The 3,252-nt window shown below is 43.8% G+C and overlaps 1 protein-coding gene across 1 annotated transcript in view; it reads right to left on the bottom strand.

Moving 5' to 3' along the window:
- LOC104996872 overlaps positions 1 to 3,252 on the bottom strand; it is a 34,949-nt gene that overhangs the window by 820 nt on the left and 30,877 nt on the right. The window contains exon 3 of the mRNA XM_010851260.1: positions 160 to 256. Coding sequence (XP_010849562.1) covers positions 160 to 256 — 97 coding nt within the window. The remainder of the gene's footprint in view (positions 1 to 159; positions 257 to 3,252) is intronic.

The following is a 3,252-nucleotide window of genomic DNA, read 5'->3' as shown; positions in this document are numbered from 1 at the left end:
GAAGCAGAGGAGGTTGACTCAGGCAAACCCCCAGCTGAGTACAGCACCTGTTTTCTCTATTTATATTACTGAAAGCCTCCAGTAAAATATTATGAAAAAAAATAAGATGCCACCTGGGGACAGCGCTGCAGAGGCAGCCCCTGAACGTTTCAGTTCTACCTGCGCCCGGGGTTCTTTTCTCCAGTCTAGTCTTGATTCGAAATTCATTTTCAAAGGATAGGGTTTTTCGCGCATCCGTTGCTAATGTTATGCTCCGCTGTATTTAAAAAAAAAGTTTGCAAGAGTTTTTAAAGAGTTGCTATGAAGGGAAAGTAGTATTTTAGTTTTTCTCCTCTGCAGTCGATTTTCTCAAAAGGCAGTTGGAAGGGAGGGGAGACGTTGGCGGTATTTGCGGCAAACAGAAGAGGTCACAGAAGAACGAAGAGAAGCCAGTGTACCACACTGCAGAAGGAGCGGGGGTGGGGGAGTGCATTTCATAACCCACAAACGGGTAAACCTGGTGATGTTCCTTAGCTAAACTAGAATTAACATTGTATTACGTCTCCCTGTTTAAAAACATTTTCACATGTATGTCTGTTCAACAAATGGTTATTAATGCCTGTTACGTGTACCAGGAACTGAGCTCAGAGCTGGGGAAGCAGAAGTAAACAAGAGGCATTCTTTTCTGAGTTTCAGATGGCTTGTTTATCCTCTGGTTGGAGAGACACATGGTACACAGGCGATTACAAACCTGTGTGTTAAGTACTAACCTTATCATATTAGCTATTAGAGTGTGGGCTTTCTGGAAAAAAGTTGATACCTTATTAGCAGGAGAGGAGAACATATGCTTTGAATTGGGACATATCTGAGTTTGTAATCCAGTGCCTACACTTAACAGCTGTGTTACTTGAGGTAAGTTGCTTCACTTCTCTGTGCCTTGTCTATAAACCAGTTAAGAATGGTTAGTTGGTCACTTGGTAAGGGATAAACTAATAGTGTATATAAAGTATCCAGTGCTTAGTAAGGATTGAGTAGATTGTAGCTATTTCTCTTGGTACAATAGTATCACTGCTACTAGTAACCAATGTGTAAGTGCAGAAAGGAGCTTTGCAGGCAAAGGGAACAGCTTGAGATAAAGGCCTTGAGGTAAAAAAGAGCTTAGGTTGTTAGAATGGTGATAGTGGAGAATTGAGTGGGGGTGGGATCATAGAATCCTTCGAAGGCACAGTAAAGGACTAGACATTTTTCTTGAGGACAATAGAAAGTTATTCAGTTCAGTTCAGTTCAGTCATATCCGACTCTTTGCGACCCCGTGAATTGCAGCATGCCAGGCCTCCCTGTCCATCACCAACTCCCTGAGTTCACTCAAACTCATGTCCATCGAGTCGGTGATGCCATCCAGCCATCTCATCCTCTGTCGTCCCCTTCTCCTCCTGCCCCCAATCCCTCCCAGCATCAGAGTCTTACAGGGTTTTAAAAAGTCAAGTAATGGCATAATCAGATTTCCCTTTAGAAAAAAAATTGACTCGTAAGAACTATATGATGAAAGTAAAGAAGATGAAAGTCAGGTCGCTCAGTTGTGTCCAACTCTTTGCGACCCCATGGACTGTAGCCCACCAGGCTTCTCGGTCCATGGGATTTTCCAGGCAGGAATACTGGAGTGGGTTGCCATCTCCTTCTCCAGGGGATCTTCCCTACCCAGGAATTGAACCTGGGTCTCCCACATTGGGGGCAGATACTACCATCTGAGCCACCAGGGAAGCCCAAAGAAGATGAGTTACCACCATTTTATTGATGAACAAACTGAAGGTCTAGAGTTACATGACGTTACCAGTTTGTAAGGTGCTTCCCTGGTGGCTCAGTGGTAGAGAACCCGCCTGCCAATACAGGAGATAGGGGTTCAATCCCTGGCTTGGGAAGATCCCCTAGAGAAGGAAGTGGCAACCCACTCCAGTATTTTTGCCTGGAGAATCCTGTGGACAGAGGAGCCTAGCAGGCTACAAGAGTTGAACACGAGTAGCAGCTAAACAGCAGCCACAAACAGCTAGTAAATTGCAAAGCCAGGACTTGTGTTCACGCCTTCTAATTACAAAAGATGTGCCCTTTCCACTACACATTTGACTATTTCTAAGTGAGTGTGTGTGTCTATGGATGGCTAGGAAAGAGAAGTGTCAATGGAGAGACAACAGAGATTCATTAAATTCATACCATATCAAGCATATATTTCAGACAAGCCTCTGTTGAGAATCTACTGTATACAATGTACCACGCAGGTTCTGTGCTAGGCGCTGACACACAGAGGTGTATAGGATACACCCTTTGTCCTCAAGAGTTACTGGGGCCGTGAGAGAAATGTCAAAGGTAGAGCAAGTCACCCCTCAATACCATGTTTGACAGTTTCCTATATCAAATCCCTGTGAACAAGATGGAGGAAAGTAGGCTGCAATGCTATGGTTAGGAGACTTCAGTGCTCTTTGATTAGTCAAAATGTTGAAAAAGCTGGCTTTGGAGTTGATTGAACAATATCCAGAAAGTATTGATAAGTTGACCATGTATCAACATGGTCTTTACTGACCTCCTTTGAACTCTGTTTTTAACCTATTTTATGAAAAAAACGTGATCAACCGCCTAGATGAAGAAATACATGGCAAATTTAGGAGATCTGCAATGTGTTGGGAGACCAGTGGAAATGAGATCCGTTCCATCATTCAGTCATATCCAACTCTTTGCAACTCCATGGACTGCAGCACACCAGGCTTCCCTGTCCATCACCAACTCCCAGAGTTCACTCAAACTCACATCCATCAAGTCGGTGATGCCATCCAACCATCTCATCCTCTGTCGTCCCTTTCTCCTGCCTTCAATCTTTCCCAGCATCAGGGGCTTTTCAAATGAGTCAGCTCTTTGCATCAGGTGGCCAAAGGATTGGAGTTTCAGCTTCAACATCAGTCATTCCAATGAATATTCAGGACTGATTTCCTTTAGGATGGACTGGTTGGATCTCCTTGCAGTTGAAGAGACTCAAGAGTCTTCTCCAACACCACAGTTCAAAAGCATCAATTCTTTGGCTCTCAGCTTTCTTTATAGTCCAACTCTCACATCCATACATGATTACTGGAAAAACCATAACCTTGACTAGATGGACCTTTGTTGGCAAAGTAACGTCTCTGCTTTTTAATATGCTGTCTAGGTTGGTCATAACTTCTTCCAAGGAGTAGGCATCTTTTAATTTCATGGCTGCAGTCACCATCTGCAGTGATTTTGGAGCCCAAG

The sequence above is a fragment of the Bison bison genome, unplaced genomic scaffold, assembly GCF_000754665.1.
Source record: "Bison bison bison isolate TAMUID 2011002044 unplaced genomic scaffold, Bison_UMD1.0 scf7180017864299, whole genome shotgun sequence".
Lineage (NCBI taxonomy): Eukaryota > Metazoa > Chordata > Mammalia > Artiodactyla > Bovidae > Bison > Bison bison.
This window is presented reverse-complemented; position numbering and strand designations above follow the sequence as displayed.